General features: G+C 42.0%; 1 protein-coding gene across 1 annotated transcript in view; it reads left to right on the top strand.

The window, feature by feature from the left end:
- PCSK5 (proprotein convertase subtilisin/kexin type 5) overlaps nucleotides 1–24,282 on the top strand; it is a 413,154-nt gene that overhangs the window by 365,695 nt on the left and 23,177 nt on the right. Inside the window, 8 exon segments of the mRNA XM_054583010.1 lie at nucleotides 2,608–2,650; nucleotides 5,389–5,525; nucleotides 6,382–6,582; nucleotides 11,621–11,701; nucleotides 15,664–15,747; nucleotides 17,171–17,366; nucleotides 22,289–22,506; nucleotides 23,446–23,682. Of these exon segments, the coding sequence (XP_054438985.1) occupies nucleotides 2,608–2,650; nucleotides 5,389–5,525; nucleotides 6,382–6,582; nucleotides 11,621–11,701; nucleotides 15,664–15,747; nucleotides 17,171–17,366; nucleotides 22,289–22,506; nucleotides 23,446–23,682 (1,197 nt within the window).

Below are 24,282 nucleotides of genomic sequence, written 5' to 3'. Positions count from 1 at the left end.
GTTACTTCTCCTTAGTCCCAAAAGAGCTTCCTCTCAATGGTCAAGATAAATCCATTTAGTTTATGTCTGACTTGTGGGTCTTCTGGGGTAGAAATTTTTTACAAAATAATTCTTCCTCTTTTGAAAAACTAGTAATAATGAGAAAGACTAATGGGATTTCATAAGCTGTTACAAGACAGTTCCTGTCCTATGCATTATTCATTTATGCAAACTGTTGTGAAGCTACAAAATTCACTGTGCAACTGGGCTGGAAAAGTGTCTGGACTCGAGATTACACTGGATGCATATTTCTGAGGCTTGGTTCCATTTAACATTTTCATCAGTTGACCTGCTCAAAGGAACAGAGAGCAAACTCATTAAGTTCCTAGATGGGAGGGATGGCCAAAGCATTGGAGAACAGGATTAGAATTTCCCAGCCCTTGACAAATTAGCAAAACTGTTGAAGTATGTTCATCAGGGACAGGAGAGGGAAAAGTAAGTTGTCCAGATGCAAACTGAGTAGTAGCCACTTACTTAAGAGGAGAACTGAAAAGAATATAGATGCAAACACAGACTCATAGCAGGAAATAAACTTACCCCGTGGAACCACTAGTGTTCACTGGGGCCTTTGCAACCCCCTTAAAATGGATTCAGATCCCCAAACCATGGACTGTAGAAGCAGAAAGCCCTCCCCAAGAATTCGCAGAATTCCAATGAGTTTTTCTTTGTCATGGTACCTCTAGTTTTAGATTCCTTATTCTACTTAACTAGCCTGGCTTATGGTTCATTCCACTGTCTTGCTCTAGTCACTCTATCACAAACCATGTTGACCCAGACATGGAAACCATTCCCCCCTCCCCCATGAGCAAGTCATGACCTCCTGCAAGAGGGTCTTGCTCTTTCCTTGGCTGTCTTGGCTCTTGTTCAATCCATCCAATTCAACCTCTACCCCAAGGGGTTGTACAAGTTATTTTCCTAAATATAGACAGTTTTCTCCCTAAGAGGAACTCCAGGGCCAGCTGTTAAGAACATTTATACCTGTGTTATCTAACAAAGGTGGGCATCATGACCAATGGTGCTCTAGCCAGGGGCCAGCAAAATTTTTCTGTAAAGTGGCAGGTAGTAAATATTTTCTCTCTCTGCTTCAACTGCTCTACTCTGACATTGTAGCATGTAAGTATTCACACACAATATGCAAACAAAAGGGCATGGCCAGATCTGGCCCCAGAGTTGGCCAAAGTTTGCCAACTTCTGCTAGTTTCAACTTCAGAATCTTTGACTTTTGGGAAGAATTTGCAACCATATTATTTAATCAGATCATTTTACAGCTGCAGAAATCAAGACCCAGGAAGTAGAGCGAAGTTTATGTGAGTTCTCAAGACAGTTAAGCCAGGGTTAAAAGTTCAAACTAGAAAGAGGTCGCCCAATTCCCAGGCCAGCACCCTCTCCGCTGCAAGATCATTGGGCTATTTCCAGAAAGTTGTGGAGATCCTGTGTAAATGGCAGAGCCTCTTCTGAAAATGTTTCCACTATAGCTTTTGGTGCAATGTATTAGTTGTACTATGTGCAATACACAATAGTGTTGTCTTTACAGTATCCCTAGAAGGACCCAAGATGAATGTCTGGCTAAAGATTTGGGTGAGGCTCTACCAAAGGGCAGACTTTGTGAAATCAAAATAAAGCCTAGGGTAGATCTGAAAGGAAAGTTCAAAGAGAATCTTTTTAAAAAGTTAAAGGTGACATAAAATCTTCATGGACCAAGAGGAATGTTTTAAAGAGGAGCAATTGTTTTTCATCTCCTATTATAATGAAAAGAACAAGACTAGAGTATAACAGATTTAACACAAACAAAACTTGCTAGAGGTAACTGTTACTCCCAATATTTGAAAACCAGAAAAAATCATAGAATTCTCTTAATAACTGGATCTGGGGGTTGACATGTTTAAGGGAGGGTTTGAAGGGAGGGAAATAGACTGAGTCAGTGATTCTCAAAGTCCTTTCTCCCTCATTAAGTCCCCTGAAAGCTGTAGGAAAGAGTCCTCCTCTGAGCCAACAGGGAAACATTGAGTCATTATACCTAAGGAGAATGGGAAAGTTTCTGTAAGAGGGCTGTAAAGTATTGAACCCAAAGAGGACACTGTATGGGAAAGAAAACAATTGTCCAAACTTCAAAGGAACCTCCCAGATAGCAATCCTTCACACTGGCAGGCATTTAGGGTAACTCATGGGAAACCCACTGCTCAGGGTTCAAAGCCTGCAGCCCCTTTTAGAGTGTGTATGTGTGTGGATATGCTTGATGTCTTTACCTCTCCAGAGACCAGGAGTTTCTCAAAGTGGATGGTTCCTGGTCTGCAATTTGAAGGCCCAGTAGCTTGCCTCTTTTCCTCCTTGAAAGTCAGGGCCAAGTATCTGTGAGAACTTTTACTTTACAAGTTTTGATAAAGATAAATCGTAGCATACAGCTTGGTACTAGTTAAAAATGGTACCATCTGTTCAAATACCATTTCTGGACAGTACATTTCACAAAACTATCCCAAAAGATTGTCTCAAGCCACAACTTTTCCAAAGCCCATTGTTCCAAATGCTGAACTCTTCGTGATTATTTTCATCCTTATATTTTTTTTCCAGATGATCCAGGAACCTGCACATCATGTGTTACGGGGTATTACATGTAAGTGTTGCCTTCTTTTTCATAGTACTAACTTTTCTGCAGTTGAAGCATTGCTGACTTAATCCTAATTTAGTGATAAAAGGAAAGAGGCCCTGCAGCCTGAAGCAACTCTGCCCTGTCAGGCTATTAATGAACAATCCTTGGATTTAGCAGTAAGAGCCCAGCTGTTTCTTGCCTGTAAAGAAGGCCTTCTCTTTCTTGGTCCTGGAAGGCACCCAACCTGACACTGATGTCTAGGAATCTTGCCATGGGTGACCAAGATTCAGACCTTGCTGGTTCTGGACAGGCCTTAATCATAGACCCAACCCCAGGCAAGTTGTTTCCAGATGTCTGCGTGGAGACTGTCCTTAACAAGAGTTGGACAGTCCAGGATGAAGTCAGGTGCTGCATTAGCTCTCAGTCATTCCCTGGGTCATGAAAGACACAGACCACTAGGTTAAATGAAACACAGACAACTGTCACCCACAAAGCTCTCCAATTCAAATCTACAAAGCAAGCATGGCATGTCTCAATGTCACCTCGCCTTCCCACTCTAGTCTCCCTTCCAGTGTACATTGGTGCCTATGTTGGAAGAAAAGCTAGGAAAAGAAAAAGGAGGGGAAAAGAAAAGGGAGGTGAAAGGAAAAGGAAGGCCCAGATAATGCATAGGCTGCATTATTCTTCCCTATCATCTAAGAATTGAAGAGTTTTATGATAAACAAACTCTCACATTTGTTTCTTCTCTTCACCCTTCCAAAAACACTGTCAGGAACACAGCATCGATGTTATTTGCCCGAAAAGAAAAAATGAAGCTCAGAGAGGCTGTGGGTTCTCTCATGATGCCCCACAGGCTAGTAGTACGGAGAGGGGTTATATTTGGCTCACCTCAACTTTAATGGGCTTGATTCCAAGAGGCTTGAAATGTGGCAGTGGGCAGGAAGACATTAAAAGGGGCGAGGTGGACAAGAAGGCAAGGGAAACCCAAGAGGCTGAAATATATCAAAAATGACCAGTTAACCTTATCATTACTTAACCTTATGGTTTTAATTCAAATTCTCCAGAGTGGCCTATTATTCTCTGCATTGACTGTGTCTCTACATTATTGCACTCCTGACCTACTGATTTAAATTATTGCTCCATTTTAAAAGAGGGTAGGGCTGGGGAACAGGCTCCCAGACTTGATTATTAGAAGGTAGGCCAGATGACAGTAAATGAGCAGAAAGGAATTTGTCAGCATGTTCATAGTTGGCATTTACCGAGCATTTGGCCTGCCAGAGACACCCCAAGCAGAGATGAACAGCATAAATGCAAGCATTCCTTGATGAAGTCACATGGTTGGGGGCACAGACTGTTCCCCAAAGGACTGAGGAAGGAGGACTTAAATCCAAAGGAACAGTGACCATGCAGAAGTGGGTGACTTCTGTGTCCCTCCAGCCTAACTCTACCCTTCTTCATTTTTGACACCAGAAGATACCCCTTGACCTGCACCAACTTCCTCTGTCACCTAAGAGCACCCTCTGCTGAAGTTTGGAGCCTGCCTCGTCAGCCTCTCCAGCTCAGCACTGCCCATGAATGAGCATCGTTCATGAAACCCTTTCAGAAACAAAAACAGCAGATCCTAGAATAACATCATTTTGTTCAATGTCATTTCATTATAACATTGATGAGATGCCACTGGAACTTAAATCTTGTTTCTATCAATTAGCCTATTTCATTATATATCATTTCACTTGAAGTCACAAAACCTATCAACCATGTTAAGTAAGGGCCTACTGTACACTAAAAAGGACATTCCCAATATCACTAAGGGTAAAGCGCGTGATATTTATTTCTAGGAGCACACATTTATAACCTTTTAGAATACTTAGTGACTTTAAATACAGCTAATAAAACACTCTACAAAAAGGGGAAGGGTCAAATCAAGGAACATGTATAAAGGACCCACGGACAAAGCCAAAGTGGGGAAGGATTGAGGGTGGGAGGTGGGGGTGGCTGGGGCAGGGGAACGTGGTGGCGGGAAAATGGAGACAAATGTATTTGAACAATAAAGAAAATTTTTTTAAAAACCACTCTACAACAGAGGTTGGTATGGAAGATATGCAAAGCCTGCCTCTGATACCTTGTTGATGCTACAAAATTCACCAAAGGGCAAAAATCTGCTTCATTCCACTCCCACTTCACATGAGCCTGTAATTCAGTGAAGTGTTCTACTGTAGCATGAGAATAATGGACAGTATGTGTAAGGGTGTGTATACATAAAAGCTAAGGCACTTCAGTGTGGATGTTAATCTTGTCACACTAAACTATTCAGACCTTGCGAGTGCCATGTGGCAAAAGCACACAAACTGTCCGTTTGAACAGACCTTGATTAAAATCCCAATCCCACCTTTAACCTATGTGGTTTGAGCACTTAACCCTGAGACATAGTTCCCTGATCTGGAAATTAAAGATAAGTAGTAGCTACCACAAGGGGATTGCGTGGAGGTTTAAATAAGCTAATACTTGACATATAATCAGTACTCCATAAATAAATATTAGCACCTCCTTCTTCTCCCCAGCCTCTCTGAGCTGTCCAGAGGGCGGTGGTTTATGACCTGTTTGGAAGGCACATAAAGGCCAAGAAGAAGTTTTTGCTCTCAAAACCCAAATATCTACGCCTATTAAAAACTATGTGTAGGCATGCGTAAGGAGATTAAATCATGGTGGTTAAGAAAAATACATCAATATAGCTCATGGAAGAAAGCCTATCTTCTCCCCAGGTTTAAACACCACTGTTACAAAGTCTGTCCTGAGAAGACCTACAGTGAAGGATTTGAATGCAAAGCGTGCAACGCCAACTGCTGCAACTGTAACCAGAACAAGTGTTACTGGTGTGAAGACGGCTTCTTTGTCTTGGGTAAGCCTGGAAATGGCATCGACGAAGCAAATCGCAGCCCCAGAGCGCCACACAGAGATCAAGGAGCTGTGTGATTGGCTTCAGGGTCTGCGTGCGCTGGTGCCTCTCTTCCGAGCAGAAATGTTCATTTGATTTGAAAGTAAACATTAGCCAGGATAACTTCCTTCCGTTTCTGTTACTGGAGCATAGTTCCTATTTCACAAATTAATCTGAAACACCTCCAAACTGATGGAAGCCAGAGTGAATGTGGGGGACAGGGGGACACTGAAGACAGTGCTTTGGAATCTAAGTCACCTGGGACACCCAGAACCATGCTGCCTTCCTGGAGACGTAACCTATGTTATGCATTCCTGAGCACTGTAAAAGTTAATCAAGATCCTTTGTCTTGGGTTTTGATCCTTTGTCGCTGACTTTGATGAAAATGGATGGTTAGGAAAGAGATATACTGTGAGTCTTCCAATTAAAGAACCGCTAGTCCAGAGCTCTTGAATGCTTGTGGGAGACAAGGGGTCAGAAAGCCCAACATGACCTCCCATTGTTCTCTATCAGAGATTCCTTTTATCTGTAGTTTCTCAAGGCCTCAAGAATGTCAGGTTTTTTATTCTATGATCTTAACCCTTTGAGCAGATAACCAATTTAAATTCTTAGTTAAAAGAGGGCTTTCGGTGTCAGATTTTTAAAGGCGCATCTCTTAGTTGAAATAAGCTAACAACATCCTGGTCTCTTTTAAAACAAATTCAAGCAAAAATGTTCCTGAGCTTCCCTTGGACCTGTTTAGAACTTGGCCCCGCACGGAGCATTGAGCTAAACCCGCCAGGGTCCCGCCTTCATGCTTCCTCTCTGTGTTCCTCCCTAGGTGGCAGCTGTGTCAGGGAATGTGGCCCTGGCTTCTACGGGGACCCAGAGACGGGCGAATGTGAGCCCTGCCACCGAGCCTGTGAGACCTGCGCCGGCCCTGGCCACAATGAGTGCAGCAGCTGCCGAGCACGGCTGCAGCTGCTGCAGGGGACATGTGTGGACCCCGCCCAAGCTCGGCTGGAAGGTAAGTTCTAAAAAGGTATGTGTCTCCTGAGAGAGATCGCAGGTGTCTAGCTGCCCTCTCGGCCTCCCTCTTTAACCCTTGCTTGGGGGATACCAAGAGATGAAGGCAAGGCAGTGAAACAAAAGCTTGGAATGAGAATCAAGATTGGGTCTTTGATGCTCGAGGCCAGAGAGGAAAGGAGGCTGTAGCTGGCATGTGGCCAGGAGGGAAAACCCAAAGAGTAATTTATAATCGGTCTGGCCACGTGAGTATCCACCAGAGTGAAGCAGACTTCTGAGCATGTAAAGAGGGTCATAGAGAGAAATGACCTGACTCCATTTTCTTGAAGATTTCAGAATAGCTTCTATTATTCATGTATCTCTTCATTAAGGTAAAGGAAACTGCCAGTAGGGTAGTCTATTGCAGTGAGGCAAGGAAGAGCTGCTCCAGTGTTGGAACTTGAGCTGAAGCAGCTGATCTGTCTGGGTGGATTATTAGAAATTGCCATCATTCAAGCTTGCCTTTTAAAAGCTGCCCTCTCCAGTTGTGGCGGGCGGGGGGAAGAATGTGGGAGCTTAGACTCCAACACTGAAGGCCTGTACGCATTCATTCCTGCCTGAGTCTTCAGAATAGGCCTCCTCCCCTCTGAGCCTCAGTCAAAGCTTTCTTGCAAGGTGATCACAAACTTCTGTGGCCTCTTCATGTCTAAGGCTGTCAGAAAACAAAATCCTCTCCCTGCTCGGAAAACCTGATTCACTTTCAATGCAGAGACCCTTCTGAAAACAAGAGACGCTCTCTGTTCTGTTTCAAGGCAAGGATTTGTTTAAAAGGTCATTCCAGTGCAGAAGCCACAGCCACAGAAAGGAGGTCTGCTCAGGACGTGTCTTCCAAAGGCTGGAGAGAGCGAGAGATCTAGGGCTCTTGCTGAGTTTCAGAGGAAGGACATCTGTGGCTGCTGTCTTCTACGACAGCACTGCGTATGGGACAAAGGAAGAGCATCTCGGAGACCATCAGAGATCCAGCATCTGAAGGCCATGGAGAACACAGGCCGATTTCAGAGACAGAGCTGGGAGGAAAATCATTCAGTCCAGACTGGGATATCTTCCGTGAATTATAGTTGAACCAAAATGCTGAAAACGAGTTTGTCTGCCATTCAGGCATGTAAGAGGCAGTGCAGGCCGAGGGGGAAATAGTCTGGCGCGGTGTTTCTAGCTCGGAACATCTGTATTTTATCTGGCATCCAGATGATGAAAAAGCCCAGGGAGCCAAGAGGCAGAGCAGACTTGATCTCCCAAATGATTACGCGTCCCTTTCAACTGGACTACGCACTTTGCAAGCAGAAACCAGGCCCTGATTGCTCCCCTTGGTCAAAACGCCACACCCACCACTCTGCATTTTCTACTATCAAAATGTGATGTTTTTGAAGAGAGAAAGGAATTAGTCCATTTGGGGATTTAGCACTAATAAAGGATTCGGGAAGCAGATGAGGATGTTTCTCACAGCTGGACAAAAGCAATAAAGTCAAGGGCATGGCTGCACTTTTCCACTGCTATGATCTAGGAAATAAGACATGCAGACTATCAGCAGTATGGAAAAACTGTTCCTTCACTGAGCAAGGAAACCCAGCTTCCACAGCACAGATTAGGCACCGCTGCACTGGACAGCGAATGAGAACGGCAATCCACAAAGCCCCAGGGGTATTTGAGTCGAGGCCCACGTCTTTCTCCCCACTTCTTTTCCTTAAAAAAACAAGGTCGAGGTGTAACAGGAGAGGGGGCGGGGGTTCCTGAGGACAAGCACGAATCAGCCACACCTTTAAGACGATGGAAAGCAGATTGTAGTCATCCTGGGTCAACTCAGAGGAAGCCCAGAGAAATGACAGGGTATTTATGAGAGGCGGTAGCTGCTTGGGTGATACCTGCAACGTGGTGGTATTGTCTTGAACACAGATGCATATCCAGGTAGGAAAGGTAAGATGAGACAAACTTCAGTCCTTTCTTTCACCCTCACCACTCCCTAATGCAGCGATTGTCACCCTTTTTCACCTCATGACACACATAAACTACTAAAATTCTGCTGCACCCAAGCATATGGTTTTTGCCAATCTGACAAAAAAAAACCCCCAAAATCCAGAGGTATTATTTTCATTCATTCACGCCAGACAGCTATTGTTCTGTTGGCTGTGGTCATTTTTTTATTTGAAAATCTAAGGGAAACGAGGTCAGGTATTGCATGTTTTATAAATTCTTGGGGCACACCAGTTGAAAAGCACTGCCCTAGTGGAAACAATAAGATCGTGCTTGCATCCAAAGACTATGTACGACCACCCCACTGTCTACATCAGCATGTACTGGGGAAATACTCTTGAAATAAAAATCCAGCCAGAGTTCACTGAACTCCTCTTTTAATACGGAGGCTTCTCATGATGAGAATGACAGTGATGAGGGGACCGTCATACTTCATCGGCTACCAACAGAGTGGGAATACCTCCCACTTTGGTGGAAGGATAGAGACTTCCCTACACATCAGACCAGGCCCAGCAAATCCTCCAGCCAGGACTAAGTATCCAAAGATAGCTGCTCACCTCTCTGTTTCTCATGCCTCCAAAAGGCACCTCCAGAAGTATAGATCATCCCCAGGTCCCTCTTCCAGTCACTCATATATAAAGATTAATTAGTCTAGTAACAGTAGCGGTATTAGGTAGGCTGCTGGGGGCTTCAGCAGTGACTCCGACGCCACACAGCGCCCCCCACTGGTGGAGATGTGCAGGTGCAGCAGGCCCCGGGCCGTGAAAAGAGATAACGGACTCCGCTGTTTTCCTGAAGCCACTGCCGAGTATGGAAACAGTTTATTCCATTTCTGCGAAATTACTTGGATTTTGTTAAGTGGTTTTTCCCCTGGTGGTGCCGGAAAGTCCTCCATATTTTCCCTACCCACCTAGTCCCATCGTTGATTAAAACCATGTTTATAGCAGGCTCTAATTACATATTCGGATGGTAGTCTAATCTACAAAGCACAGATACGGTGAATTAACTTTGTATCTCTGACCACATCCTAACAATTTATCCCTAGCCTGTCTTTTGATCTGAATTATTGGGCCCTGAGAAAGACTGGAGTCCCAGAGCCAGTCACAAACACTCACGTGTGAAAGAAATCTCAATAGTGGGAAATATGTTGCCTAATACTAACTAAACATTAGAGACCCTTAAGGATGTCACGAAAACCTGAATTTTAGAAGGACTTTATAGATGTATACGGTTGCCTCGTTTAGAAATGAGTGCAGAAAACACGTGTCTGGGTTATTTGACCTTTAGCCTAGTGGTAGGAAGGAACATCGTGTATCCAGTTGCACTGATTGTTAAATATCCAGGAATTTTATAAGGGACGGTAAAATCATTGGCAGCTTGAAATCAGCTATGGCAGGAGTATTTATACCATGGAAACTGGCAAACACAAAGAAAATCAAGTTTTGTTTTGTATTCCAAAGAGCCATATTACGAGTACAGCACTGCTTTGGCATCTACCAAACAGTTTTACAATCCAATCCAATTACTAAAACTTCTCTCTATTAAAGGAGAGGTAGGCATGCCTGAATTCAAATCCTGGCTCTGTTCTTTACTGGCTAGGGGACCTTCAACAAGTTACACATCCTCCCTGAGCCTCAGTTTCCTCATCTTTAAAATGAGAACGTGAGAACATGAAACCATCTCACACAAGGTCATTTTGAGAATTAAATGAAAGAACACACATAACGCTCCAAGCACATAATACCACACAATAAAAGTTCATGTACTCCCTAACCATTTACCTTGATCCCGTTTTAACACGTAAAATGCTAGGTGACTTTCAAAACAGCCTTCCCTAGCTCATGACAAAATGAAATTGGGGGCGGAGAGAGTAACACAGACCTGGGAAAAATCATCCCAAAGAGAAGGCAGCCAATAATGCTCAGCTGGGAAACCCAATGACCAGGAGAACCCTGACTTAACCCGGAATGTGTGCTCGCGAGATGCTGATAGCAGCTTTATTTACTGGGTTGGCCAAAAAGTTCATTTATTTTTTCTGTAAAATAAAAGGCAGATTTTTCATTTTCACTAATAACTTTACTGATTTGGATATTTTGAGTATGTCAGCTCTCTCCCATGTGGTATAATGCTGATTGTTCTCAATTAATGTCTTGATTTGATCGCTGTTCAACTGCTCTACCCAACCATGGAGCATTGTCCAGTGAGAAATCTCCAGCTCAGAATTTTGCAAACCACTTTTGACATATTCGCTCATCACAGCAACTTCTCCATACACTGCACAAGTCTTTTTTTGCATTTCAGTTGCATTTTTACCTTTCTTGAAATAATAAAGCATAATATGCCAAAAATGTTGTATATTTTCTTCCATCCTCAATATTAAAATGGCTACACAAAAATTCACCAATTTTGATTTTTTTTAAAAAAGGCACGTGGATATGGCAGCTGTCACAATACAATCTAACAAAAATTTTTTGATGAAGTTAAAGATAACTAAGCATTTCTAGAGCCAAATTACAGAATAAAACAAATGGATTTTTTGGCCAACCCAATAACAAAAGTTAAGTGAATTATGGTTCATGGAAATAAATACACAAACCACTAAAATGAAGTTTATAAAGGATTTTAATGGCAAGATAAAATCCTATAAGATTTATAATATTAAATGTAAAATGTAGGGTCGGTACTAACAACACCAACCCTATATTTTGTGTTTAAAAGAAAAAATAAGTGAATTATGGTTCGTGCAAATAAATATACAAATCATTAAAATTAATGTTTACAAGGAATTTCAATGGCAAAATAAAATGTCTATAAGATTTATAATATTAATGCAATAGCAGGGTCAGTATTACATATGCAGAAGATGTAAATGATGATGTAGTATACACAGGTGTAATTATACTCACATATTCATTATAAAGATGAGAACCTATGTGCCAAAGTCTATGCAGCAGACATTTCTGGGTGATAAGATGACAGGCAAACTTTATCTTCTTTATCCTTTTGCATTAAAAAAATAAAACACTTTATTTTTTTTAATAAAAAAGAACTCGTGCTCACTTCAAACCCATCTTTGCTGAAGAACCTGCTGCAGGAGCGACGAAGGTGGAAGTTTCAAATCAAAAGAGGTAACAGGGAAATAGGGAAGAGAAGGTAATCACAACAAATCAGGAGTCCCTGTGATGTTGAAAACAACCCAGGAATCTGGGCAGCTAGGAGCAAGTGGGATGAGGAAATCCCTAAAGGAGAGACCACAACACAAAATATAAGTGGTGCTCAGTAGGGAAAGAGGGAAGGAAAGTCAGCAGCGATCTTCAGCAGTGTTCTAAGACATTCAAAGACATTCCTGATGTGCTAAGTGGTTTTGCCTGGGAAAGGGAGGCTACCAAGAAAAGCCTCTGTCCTTGCAGCTCTTTAACAGGCTTCCTTAGTCACTTCCTTAGTCACTGCAGCATTATTTGAAATAGCGAAGACTGGGAAAAACTAAATGGTTATAATAAAAGACTAGAAAAGTGAAGTACAATACATCCATGCAATGGAATACTATGGAGCCATAAACAAGAATGAAGAAGTCCTTTATGTACTGAGAAAGAATGGTCTTCAAAATATATTGAGTTACACACACACACACACACACATACACACACACACGACACTGTGATAAGCAAACAGTGTGAATAAATGTGGTTTGTATAAAAAGAGTGGAGAAAGGATTAGGAGAGACGCTTCATGATATATGCTTTTTGTACATTTTGAACCATATGAGTATTGCTTAGTTAGCCCAATAAAATATGAAGAACCTCTGTTTTATGTAGTTGAACTATAATTATTTTTGAAGGATGACCACTACATTTTCTTGGTCAAGGTGATTTTTGTTTTTGAGGTCCTGTAAAGTCTATAATTTCTGGTGCAGAAAATAAAAGAGAAACTATAATCAAGGTCGAAATGTACTTGTTGAGATTAAGTTACTAATCTTTTACGATAAAGAGCCCTGGCTGGGGACGACTATCCACTGCCCAAGCTTAATTGCTGTTAACTGTGTGTACAGAGTGCTCTCTAGTGGAGGAATGAGAACATTACAGAATTTTATACGAAGTGTATCAGTTAAAATATCAAATTGCCAGAATCTAAGATATGCAACTGCAAATATACATACATGTAAAAATATACATGATATCTTATACAAATATGAAAAAATTAATAAAACCTCATATCTTTGTAACTATAACATTTTAGCATAAAAATGATAAAATCCAAACAAAATAAGCCCGTGGAGTGGGCATATATTGAAAATTTTCAATTTCTCAATGTCTGACAAATACTATTTTATTATTTTTTAAATAACTTCTCTCAGCCATTAAGTCAGCATCTCTTTTCTCCAGCTTTACTGAGGTGTAATTCACATAGAACAGTATGCATTTTCAATGTGTATAGCATGATGACCTGCTATATGTACACACTACAAAATGATTACCACAGCAAGATTAGTTGACACATCCATTGCCTCCATAGTTAGCTTTTTAGGGGATGAGAATTTTAAAGATCTACTCTCTTAGCAACTTTCAATTAGACAATACAGTATTTTTAACTACAGTCACCATGGTAACCTTATATCCCAAGAATTAATCCATCTTATAACTGGAAGTTTGTACCCTTTGCCACCTTCATCCATTCCCTCCACCACCTCCTCCACCCCAGGTCCTGGCAACCACCAATCTACTCTGTTTCTATGAGTTTGGGTTTTTTAAGATTCCATATAAAGTGAGATCACACAGTATTTGTTTTTCTCTGTATTTCTTTTAGCATAAAGCCCACAAGTTTCATCCATGTTGTTGAAAATGGCAGGATCTCCTTTTTATGGCTGAATAATATTCCATTGCATATACAGGGTGGAGCAAAAGTTGGTTTACAGTCATTCATATGGATAATACAAAATTAATAAATAGCACAAGAATAAAATCTTTTTTGTGTAATCACAACTGTAAACCTACTTTTTCCCCACCCTGTATATACCGTATCTTCTTCATCCATCCATCCATTGATGGACACCTGGGTTGTTTCCGTGTCTTGGCTATTATAAATAATGCCGCAGTGAACATTGTATGCCAGTATCTCTTTCAGATAGTGATTTCATTTCCTTCCGTTATACACCCAGAAGTGGGATTGCTGGATCATATGGTAGTTCCATTTTTAATTTTTTGAGGAATCTTCATATAGTCTTCTATAGTGGCTGCACCAATTAACATTTCCACCAACAGTCCAGGGGACGTTCCCTTTCTTCACATGTCTCACCAGCCATTCCAACAGGTGGAGTGATATCTCACTGTGGTTCTGATTTGCTTTTCTCTGTTGATTAGTGAGAACTGACGTTAGCAACAGAACTGTGGCTCCATTTCTCTGCTATCCTCTTTTTGGGGTTAAGTGATTTGTCAGGTTAAAAGGGCCTAAAGGGAAGACATAATGTTAAGTCACATGGACCATTTTTGGAACAATCCCATCACTAGCTCTGCCCAGGGCTAATCAGGCTCTTAACAACCTTCGCCCGTGGAGAGTCCATCGGTCGGTCAGTCTGCTAGAAAACCAGGGCAGAGTTTTTTGTCCAAACTAGGAAAAAAGACTGCCGCTCAGCATGGCAGGATGGACAATCATGTATATCTCTATATCCACATCCATATCCACCTCTCTACCTTTAAATCTAGTTTCTTTGTAGCAAGGCTCACCGGCTAGTTAACCATGAGCGCCACCATGGAAACTAAGACATACCTCCGGGTGCCACTCCAGGTATAGGACAGAGGAAAGAGAGAGGGAAAATTAAACAAAAGGTTTGGAAATGCAGAGGAATGATAACAAATAAGGAATGAAGAGAGAGGAGGCAGAAGGTACTACCATTTACTGACCGGATATGTGCACACTTCACGCACATTATCTCATTTAGTCTTCACGACAGCCCTATAAGGGGAGAATCACCTTCTCTCATTTTAGAGACATGGAAAAGTAGGACTCTGAGACTTTAATTACTGTATCCATGGTTACCCTACCTAAGCAGCACAGCTGGGATCTGAAGGCAGGTATGACTAAAGAGCCAGCTCTGGCAGACTGACTCTCAGAAAGAGAAGAAAGAGGAGAGAGGAAGGGAGGGAGAGAGGGAGGGAGGAGGGAAGGGGAAAAAGGAAACGGCAATGCCAATGTAGAAACCAACTGAGGGTCAGGGTCATTCATATCACATAGTCTGAGCTAGAACTTCTTTTTCTAATTTTCCTGTGTCAGGGGAAATTTCCCTTGAAATTGAGTCATTATCTTGATGTGTACTGTTTGAATGATGTCACTGAGGCTACTATGTATGTCTTTGAAACTGTCCCATGGAGTTGCTGACTTCCTTGAAAAGCCTGCCCATCACATGCTCTTAAAGGAAAGAGAGAGGGAAACAGCTCTAATGTTTCCCAGGTCGGCCTGCTTATCACCTGACCAACCAGAAAGCCAGTGGGCAGCTCCATTTTGGTGATATTTAATGACAATTTGGGACAAGTTTAAGGTGTGATAACTTTAGGTTGCATTCCACCATGGCTCCACTGAAGAATACAGAGACTCAAACGTGGACCAATTATGAAATCTGGTTCCAAAGAACAAAAAGAAAATAGTTTTTCATGAAAAACACAATGAATTCTCAGTTACCACCATAAAGAAAACTGGCCATCTAAGAATCACGGGGAAATAGGTGATTACCTTTAATTCAAAACTTGTTCATGTGTGCATAAACACAAGCACACACTCACCCCCACATATTGTTAATATGTGAAAGAAGTAACTTGTGTTAGTTCCAAGAGCCCCTTAGTACTGGAAGCTATCCTGTCTCTGGAAGTTTGCAAAAAAAGTCTTAAAAATCAATTGTCAATGAAGGAGTAAGAGAAAAAATAATGGAAGTCCACATGGTAGGCCAAGGCCTGGTGCCAACATTTAGCTAATGCAACATCGAAGGGATTTTATTTGGTGCAGAAAAGGACATGAGATTAGCCATGAGATCTCTTCCAACATTGTAAACACTATGAACCTGCTCAAAGGAGACTGACTTCTTGTTTCTTCCCCTACACAGAGGTTTTGAGAAAGGACCAACCTTGTCATCCTTCTTGTAAAACCTGCAATGGATCTGCGACCTCATGCACTTCATGTCCAAAAGGTCAGTGTGGAGAGTGACCGCAGTTGGCAGTGGCCACGTTGGTTCATCGTAACGTGTTTATTAGCACCTTTAAGTAAGGGGGTTGTAAGACTTGATCTAGTCCCATCCCATGTTCCCACCACAGCAGCTACTCTGGAGCAACACTGGGACCCAAACACTGACTGACAACAAAAACTGGCTTCCAAAGGACCAAAACAAAAAAAAAAATTTTTTATCCAAAAGCATAATGAAGTTAGCAATTGCTTTGGCCACAGCATTGCTAAGGTGTCTGGTTACTGGACATTTCGAGCGGTCCCACTGCTGTTTCAGAGTGCACTGGCGGAAACAAGGGGACTTCAAGTAGAGAGTCTAGGTCAGCATAAAGCGTCTACCTAGCACTCCTTTCTTCATTCCTGGTACTGAATTTAGAAGAGCAAAAACACAAGAGCGGTACATAACATCTTAACAAATTAATTGCTCTGTTGTCTATTAAAACAGTACATCGGAAATAACAACTTCCCTGAATTATGGAGACACTTTATTAACATGGGGCACTAACGTTAAGAATTAAGAATGTTATGCTCCCATTAAAATGATCATTATGTTGGAATGTGCAAATGTTAACAGTGGGATGGGACACAAAACCAACAGAATTTAAAATGACAGGTGTGCTATGATTCTACGCATACAATATAGAAAAGTTTACAAACAAAAATGGAAGGAAATTGTCTTGGAATTTTGGAGTTGACAGTGATTTTCAAATGGTTTTTCTTTAATAATGGTGCCATCTAATTTTGTTTTTAATTAAAAAAAAAAAAATAGAGGGACTGCCCCAGCCAGATTAGCTCAGTTGGTTAGAGTGTCGTCCTGATAAGCCAAGTTTGCAAGTTAGATCCTGGTCAGGGCTCACAGAAGAATCAACCAATGAATATGTAAATAAGCAGAACAACAAAGCAATGTTTCTCTCCCCCCTCTCAAATCAATCAATAATTAATAAATAGATAGATAGATTAGATAGATAGACCCTCTGTTGGGTGAAAGAGTTGCTACGATGTTAGGTCCTAACAAGATAGGCTTTAGGAAGCCAAATAGGCTCCACCAAGCTGTGCATGTATAAACTGTCTTACACCAGGAAGACAGGTGAAGGTGTTAACAGACTGACTAACTAGGCAAAGGGAAGCCCCAAAGCGAACCACACCAGTATCAGCAGGAAAGTAAAGGAAACAGGGCAAAAGCCTCCTGTTGTCAATTTCCCTTCTAGAGATTTAACCCATCCTGCAAGACTTAGCATCATTAATACATATTTTGTTATCCATGAAATACTTGGGTCTCTGGAGCAGTTCAAAAAAAGCTGCTGCAAGGGTCAGTTCTCTACACGGATGTGTGTGTTGTTAGAGCAGACACATGATAACCGCCTGATCTGCCTTCTTTCTTGGGCTTCTAGGCACATATCTGTTTGCTCAGACCTGCGCCCCCACCTGTCCCCAAGGCACGTGGGCCTCGGCGAGCAGTGGCAGCTGTGAGAACTGCACAGAGGACTGCGCCTCTTGCTCTGAGGCCGATGTTTGCGAACGATGCCAGACTCAGGTGGAATACCCTCTCTTCCTCCACCAAGGCAGGTGCCACACCAGCTGCCCTAAGTAAGTTTCCTTTCCTTTCCCTCTTTGCTGTGTTCATTCCCCTGCAGTAACTTGGATACAGTTTCTTCCTGTCACCAAAGAACTCTTCTCCCTGGTTACAGCGCCCGCGTGAGCGTCCCCTCTTGACTGTCAAAAATGACTGTTGGCCACAGCAGCAAAAACTTAATGCCAGGTGTACACTTCTCTCTTGTGATGATTGTATGCATGTATTTTTACTTTTGTAAAATTGTTTTGTTTTCCTACCTCCTCTTTATGACCAAGTAGTTGTCTTTTTCCCACCACAAAAGTAAGGCTGTGGAACACACAAACCTCTTCTGTTTAAAGTAGGTGAGGTATGAATCAAAGGTAATAAAGAAAAGGCCTGGTTAATTATTTATTGATTCCTCATGGCTTCTTAAGTCCCTTGGTTTATAATGCCTTTCCTCTTTCTATCGATGATCCCACTTCCAGGATTTACATAAAAGGGGAGAGGGAATAGCAAACGAGAAAGTACATCAGGATACTCTCGGTGACGAGGCACAAAAATGCCAAGTACACAAAACACGGTTTATTATCTCGCATAACAAAATGTTTAGAAATCCAGTATTGGTTATTTCAGTGGCCAAGAATTTATTTAAAATGCACAATCTTTCCATTTTGCTCTTCCGTCTTCCTTAGCTGGTCCCCCCCTGAGCCACGTTCTGCCCCCACCCCCACACGTCACCACCCCACGCTGTAGCCGCCGGACACGGGAAGGACTCATTTCTCCCAGTCCATCTTTTTTTCAAGAGGAAAGGACACTTCCTCAGACTTCTCTCCACATCTCATTAGCCAGAGTGCGTTACTTACACCTTACATCACTGGCAGGGAGAATGGAAATAAAAGGATCGGTTTAGGCTGGACAAGATTCATCCCTGAAAACCCAAGTAAAATCAAAACACTGATCACCAGGATGACTAGAGAGGGAGATGAGAAATGAGTCTGGGGAAGCAGGCAACAGAATCTATTTTAAGGAATTAGAAATTTCATTTGCCTGCTGATTCAAAGAACTTGGTGATGAAAACAGCGCCTATTTCTTAATGACCTATTTGTATCCATTACTGAGACAGACCCTGTAGGGTTCAAATACAAGTCGTGATACTTACCCTCAAGAAGCTTCCAATCTAGTGTAGAAACCAATTGTATTCAAGTTTATTCTACAGATACATATTTTGCACCTACTAAGTGTGTAAGAATTGATTTTGGAAGCTACGTTAAGATCAGATGAAGGAAGTCTGAGCCTGCAAAAGGCCTAAAATCCAGTAGGGGAAGTTTACATTAATTATTGTCATACTTCTCAGAACCTAAATCCACAAAGGGCTAAGAAATTCCAAGGGAAAAGAAACCATTTAAAAACAGCTGTCTGTTGAGTGTCTGTGACGCTTAAGCACTGCACAAAGCACTGCAAGCCTATGATCCGTTAATCCTCACACGAATCTTCTTATCCAGATACTATTAGTCTTCCCCTTCCCCCATTTTACAGATGAGGGAAGGAGAAAGTATGGCCAATAACACACAACTGACACATGAAACGATCAGGATTCAACCCAAACCTCTTTAGCCCATGTTTCACCATTGCGCAAGGCCCCATCCTCATCCAACTGGGGTTCCTTTGTTCTCAATAACAACTTTGTGGAGACATAATTCATATACCACACAATTCACCAAATAATGTATGCAATGGTGTTTAGTATATTTATACAGTTGTGCGATCATCGCCATGATTGATTTTTAAAATATTTCCCTCATCCCAAAAAAGGAAACTCTGTACCCTTTTAGCCGTTACTCCCAATAACCCCCAGCCCTAAGCAATCACTGATTTACTTTCTGTCTCTATAGATTTGCCTATTCTTCAATATTTCATATAAATAGAATGCTACAGAATGTGATCTTTTGTGACCGGTCCTTTCTACAGCATAGCATTTTCAAGTTGTTACTATTTCTGAGAAATCACCCCCTTTGGGTACAATCCATCCTGAAACAGCAATAAGATATATAACAGGAACACAACCTGCAATGAAACAGCATTCAGGTATCCAGAATTATTTTTAAGTCAGCATTAGTGGCCATAGCTTTTTCAATTATAGTATATATTCATGAAAGAAAAAAGTTTAAGTAGTAACATACATCATTATGGTGCTTGTTTAAAAGACAAATCAAAACCTAAGGTGTACTCATATTCACCAAACATGAACAGATGTGAAGCACTGGTAGAAGAAAAGCAGTCTTCCTCTAAGCGCTGTTGCTGTCTTGGGTGCCTAAAATATAGGCAAAGCTCCAGAACCATACAGCTTTCACATTACATGTATTTATCTGAGCCAAAAGACTTCAACCTAAAGTACTTTGAATGTAGCAATTTAATACAGGTGGCCATTTCCCCTAAAAAGAAACATCTGTCTTCTTAAATAAAAATAACAGTGGAATAAAGCATTCACAAATAAGTTTTGTGAATGCAGGGAGAAGACAGGAAGACAAATTACTGGGCAGGTCTGTGTGAAGGCTGCTTTTAGCAAAGTGGCTCCCTGGAAAACACCTTCTCCCATTGACATCTGCCTGCCTCCTGACAAGCTCCTGAGATTTGTGTATTTTTGAGTTAGCAGTAATCTTCAGTAGGGATTTCTTTTTTCTTTTTCGCTTGAATCCATTCCTTTGTTTTTAGCATATCACCCAACTTCTACTGATGCCCTCACGAGAAAAATCTGAAGAAGGTTTCTTTGTGTTGCCTCTTTTCAAATTCTGTATAGATTTGCTTGTCGGTGTCCAGAAGCTATTCTTGAAAGACCTGGCTCAGGCCTAGCATTAAAAATTTCCCAGAGGTTAGGTGATAGATATCACGTGGCCCCAAGTCCCCAACCTCTAAACATAGGTTCATCCTTCAAGGTAGGCCAGCCCTCACCCTGAATCCAGAGGGTGTGGCCAGTCCCACCCCGACTAATTTTGTTAGCATCAGCTATCAGGTGTGGTTGGAGGGACCAACAATGGATGGCACGGACATTCTTGCCACATGGAACATTCCAAGAGTTCAGACGTTAGCTAGGAAGACAGGCCCGGGCTCTCTCTGGATCAGGCAGGGTTCTTCACTACACACATAGGGACAAGGAATCCACCACATTCTCCTTCAGGTAGAAGATTGGGTATGTTTGAGAATATACTAAATTTCCTTAATTGCACATTTCTCAAATTTAGTCAAACTCTTCGTAAGCATATAATACATCTCTACCCACTGTCGTGTCAAACTCCTTTTTAAGAGATTGACTTGGCTAAACAAAGTAGCAGTGTCTTTGTTCTTCCGGTGTTCTCCATCATGGCCCAAGGTGCGTAAGGAAGCTGGGTCTTAGCTTTCATTTGAACACTACGTAGTTCCCCCTCCTCGACCTAAACTGCTTTTCTCCACTCTTTCTTTCTTGAAACCACATTAGAAAGGTGACTTTTCTTCAACCCTGACCTGTTTCTTCCTGACACATTCAAGATATTTTTCTTTACTAAAAAAAATACAAGAAATCAGTGACTGAAAGTATGATTACATGGATGTGATTGAATGAATTAATTAAAGCATCAAGTAAAGATGCTTTACAGTCCCTTTATCGGCTTTAGGATTCAAAGAGGTCTCTAGTAGATTAAATTATTTGCTGCAATTCTTCACTCCTCCCTTATCTGTGCCCTCTGCCTGTAACTTTGTAGCAACCTCCATGAGAGGTAGAATGGACTCCCTGACCCTTGACTTTGGGCTGGGTTATTTAACTTGCTTTAGCCAATGAGCTGATAGCAGAAGAGAAGCTGAAACTTACAATGTGTTTGCCTTGTTGAACTTGCCTTCCTTTACTTCTGTCAAGGCTAGAGAAAAACATGTCTCACTAGTCCCCTGTGCCAGGGAGAATCAAGGGAAGTGAAGACCTACACTCTTTGTGCAGCTTGAAGTCAAGCCTCCTTTCTCCAGAGTGCGTGCCTGAGTTCTTCCTATACAGTCACATATGCCTCTTTGCCCAGCCTACAGATATATGAGTGGCAATGAGTTTGGGCTGTTTTGTTACACAGCACTATTAGGGTGATAGCTGACTAACAGAAGGATAATTCTAGAAGACAGCGGGAAAGGGTACCTGGGACCTCAGAAAACCATGATCTTTAAATTGGTTTATGGTTTTACCACTTCTGCAAGTTCCAGCTTTTCCCTTTGAAGAAACATTGTCTATACTTCTCTCATCTCCCAAATATATTTGAGAGGGTTGGAGTTTTTCATATTTACTGTGTTCACACATGAGTGAGTGATTTCTATGGTGTGACAGTTAAATCATTCAGAGGTACAATGTATACAGACATCAGATTCCACATGGAAGAAGTCAATCATACAACATATACTCCAATAGCACTGCTCCAAATATTTGATGCTGTGTGCAAATGCTCTATGTGTTTTTGAAAAAAGTCATGAAAGGTTGGCTCAGAACATCCAAAAGTTTAAAAAAAAAAAAAAGTGCTTCCAATTTTATAGGGCATTTAATCTTTTGAGCCTTTTGAATGAAATTTCTTGAATTCATTAAATTGAATTTTTATTTTAAAATGTATTAAATTGAATAAAAAGCATTTTCTACTCTAACATAGACAAAAGAAAAGAAATAAAATTTGGCAGATAAAAATAGAGAAATCAGATGATTAAGGTTTACACAAATTAACCCAATTTGTTTTCAAACAAACCAAATTCCCAAAGATGATATCTATCCCTTTTATCTTATTTTTCCAGACTTGATTTTTGACCATACTTACTCAGGAAATCTGATGAATTCGTTTTGGTCAAGAAGAGCAATAGTTCTTTGTTTTCAGTTCTAATTTCTCTGCCACCAGGTGCGAATTATTATTATTTTTTTTTTTACTTGAAAGGCTTCCCAAGTTGCTCTCTCCTCTCCTCACAGGGGCTTCTATGCAGACAGCGGCATATGTAGACACTGTAGCCCTCCTTGTGAAACATGTGAAGGAAATGCCACCAACTGTCACTCCTGTGTAGGAAGCCTCGTCCTGGACCACGGAACGTGCCAGGAAACCTGCCATGAGAGGCACGTGGCTGTGGAAGGGGTGTGCAAGCATTGCCCAGAGATGTGTCAGGAGTGCATCCATGAGAAAACATGCAAAGGTACCTGGGAGCATCCCAGGGGAAAGCGTGGCTCTGCCAAGCCACCCTAGCTGGGGGCCAACTGAGGGCAGGGTGTCAAGCAGAACTGGGGGAACCAGTCTCCCTACCTTTACTGAAGTTTATCTACCTCTGAGCACATCACTGAGGAAAGTGAGGGTGAGATAAAGCCTTTCCATTATGGATCCTGTGAGTTAAGACAGACAAGAGCACCTTTTGCATGATTCCTTCCACACGTGTGTACTGAGCACTTAGGGTATGCCAAGCACTGTCCCAGGTGAATCCTGCGACTGTACTGTACGGTATTGCTAACTCTAAGAATAACACTCCAGCTAAGAATATTTCCTCTGGAATTATCTCCCAGGAAAGGCTAATTTCCTCTTCAGAGTAAGGCAGACTCATGCAATTGGTGCTATCCTATCCAAAGAGTTCCCTTGGCATAAAGTGTTTATTCAAAATAAGGGCACAAACACAAACTCACAATGCATTTTTCATACTGATTAACCATGTATATTTCAGTGGTCTGCCCTATCAGTAAATGAAAAATTAATCCAAGAGTTCCTAAATTGCTTTTTGTATTAAATAAAGCCTGAGGTGCTCGATACAACTTGAAAAATCTGTTAAGCTTTCAGGGGTTTTGGAACAATACCTCCAGCATCTCAGCCATCACTCCTCTGCCACAGCCCCACAGTCTTTCGTACCTCCAAGGGGCGGATCATTTGAGGATGTAGACCCCACATCATCTAAATGGGCCTCCATATGCGGTCTCCAATCCAAAGGCAGGGCTTTGGGGGCATGGATGTGCTCTGGCTGAGTGGAGATGGGGCAAATGTATACACAGGTCAAATGAGCCAAAAGTGGGGGGTGGGCTAGACACTGTGGAAGGAATGAATTCCTTTCTCCTGTCTCCCAGGGGGTAACTGCTGTTTCCCCTGTCCCCAGAGTGCATGCCTGGATCCTTCCTGTACAAGGATACGTGCCATGAGGCCTGTCCCACCAACTTCTACGCGGACGCACGCCAATGTCTTCCCTGCCACGAAGACTGTCTGGAGTGCAGTGGCCCTTCAGCCGACGACTGTGAAATCTGTGCTCAGCCATCCTTTGTTTTGTATGACAAGCGGTGTTTGGACAAGTGTCCATCAGGAACTTACTATGAAAAAAAGACTAAGGATTGCAAAGGTAAAGACATTGGGGTACACGGCTGAGCACCAAATCCCAGGGAGCCTAATGGGCTTATGGCTTTCCATCAGGACGGGTTTGGATCTGGGGTTCGCACAGTTCCAGCCCCAGAACTGCTGTCCCACCTCTTTCCTTCATATTTCGAATCTGCTCTAATTTATTATTTCTTTAAGTGAATCATTCATTCGTTTTGATCATATCCCTTTTATCGACCATGAATCTTGGTGGCTCTCATCACAACAGTGGCTGATCAAAAAGGATTCTCACGTGAAGATTTACAGGAGAGGATGAGTCCTCAAAAGTGACCAAAAATGAAAAATTTTTCTTCAAACTTTAAGCTGTCAAAAGTTCAAGGCAGCGCACGGAGAGCCGTGCCACAGAGGATTTTCTCGGCACCTCCTGCCCCCCTTTGTCGTGTGCCTCCCTGAAGCTCCCCCCTTCCCGCAGCATCAGCCCAGCTCTTCCTGCCCTGGGTCCCCTGGCCCATCTCCCACTCAGCACTTCAGCTGAATAGCAAAAAGAATCTGCTATTATTTATGCCTCCTTATGTTTTAACTGGGCATGAATTCTTTGCCTCTTATTTGATTTCAGAGAACAGAA

Source organism: Pteronotus mesoamericanus, unplaced genomic scaffold, assembly GCF_021234165.1.
Source record: "Pteronotus mesoamericanus isolate MK-2021 breed Mesoamerican mustached bat unplaced genomic scaffold, CSHL_Meso_final contig_73, whole genome shotgun sequence".
NCBI classification, from domain to species: domain Eukaryota; kingdom Metazoa; phylum Chordata; class Mammalia; order Chiroptera; family Mormoopidae; genus Pteronotus; species Pteronotus mesoamericanus.
The sequence above is the reverse complement of the archived record's forward strand: the minus strand, read 5'-3'. Positions and strand labels throughout refer to the sequence as shown.